Here is a 627-nt window from a genome sequence, read left to right as displayed (position 1 = left end):
CCTGGGGAGCCTGGACTGCGGGCACCGCGCGGCGTGCGCGCCCTCGGGGCTCCTCACTCGGACCGCAGGGCGAGGCGGCGCTGCCCGCCCGCTGTTTCCAAACCCGCGCACCACCTACGATTTCGCTTCCTTGCCCACCAATTTTTACCCACAGGATGGAAGTTACTGTTCACGCCAAAGGGAGGCTTTCTCAGACAGGACGAGACGTCTTTGCGACTTTCCCGCGCCTGTTCTGGGCTTGCTCCTGCCCATGCCACAGACGCTCAAATATTTTCTCTCCAGGAGAGTAAGAAAGAGCGAGTGAGAAACTGCTGCTCTAAAAGTCAGTTTGCAAAGGGGGTACGGGAAAAGTTAGGTGCAGGCCACCCCCAAGAAGGAAACGCAGGAAGTGCGCGGCTTTCCCCCTCCGACACTCCCCAAGTGCACTGGGGTCCCGGCAGCTTCAAGAACGCCGAGAAGAACTGCGACACCCGGGACGGACACAGCCCCACAGGCAGCAGGACAGACCGACCGACCGACCGACCGACCCACGGAGGAGCCGAGCACCTACTGGTTGTGGTAGCCGAGGGGGTCCGGGATGCAGAGTTCTGACACGTCCATCAGGCCCGGCTTAGCATTCCCAATTGG

At 61.6% G+C, this 627-nt stretch overlaps 1 protein-coding gene across 2 annotated transcripts in view; it reads right to left on the bottom strand.

The window, feature by feature from the left end:
* ESRRB (estrogen related receptor beta) overlaps window positions 1-627 on the bottom strand; it is a 166,903-nt gene that overhangs the window by 105,328 nt on the left and 60,948 nt on the right. The window contains exon 1 of one of the 2 annotated variants that reach the window (XM_006778813.2): window positions 551-621. The exons of the other annotated variant lie outside the window; for it this stretch is intronic. Coding sequence (XP_006778876.1) covers window positions 551-600 — 50 coding nt within the window. The 5' untranslated portion in view covers window positions 601-621. Of the gene's footprint in view, window positions 1-550; window positions 622-627 lie in introns of those variants that run through there. 2 annotated transcript variants of the gene reach the window in all.

This window comes from Myotis davidii, unplaced genomic scaffold (assembly GCF_000327345.1).
Source record: "Myotis davidii unplaced genomic scaffold, ASM32734v1 scaffold309, whole genome shotgun sequence".
Taxonomy (NCBI): domain Eukaryota; kingdom Metazoa; phylum Chordata; class Mammalia; order Chiroptera; family Vespertilionidae; genus Myotis; species Myotis davidii.
This window is presented reverse-complemented; position numbering and strand designations above follow the sequence as displayed.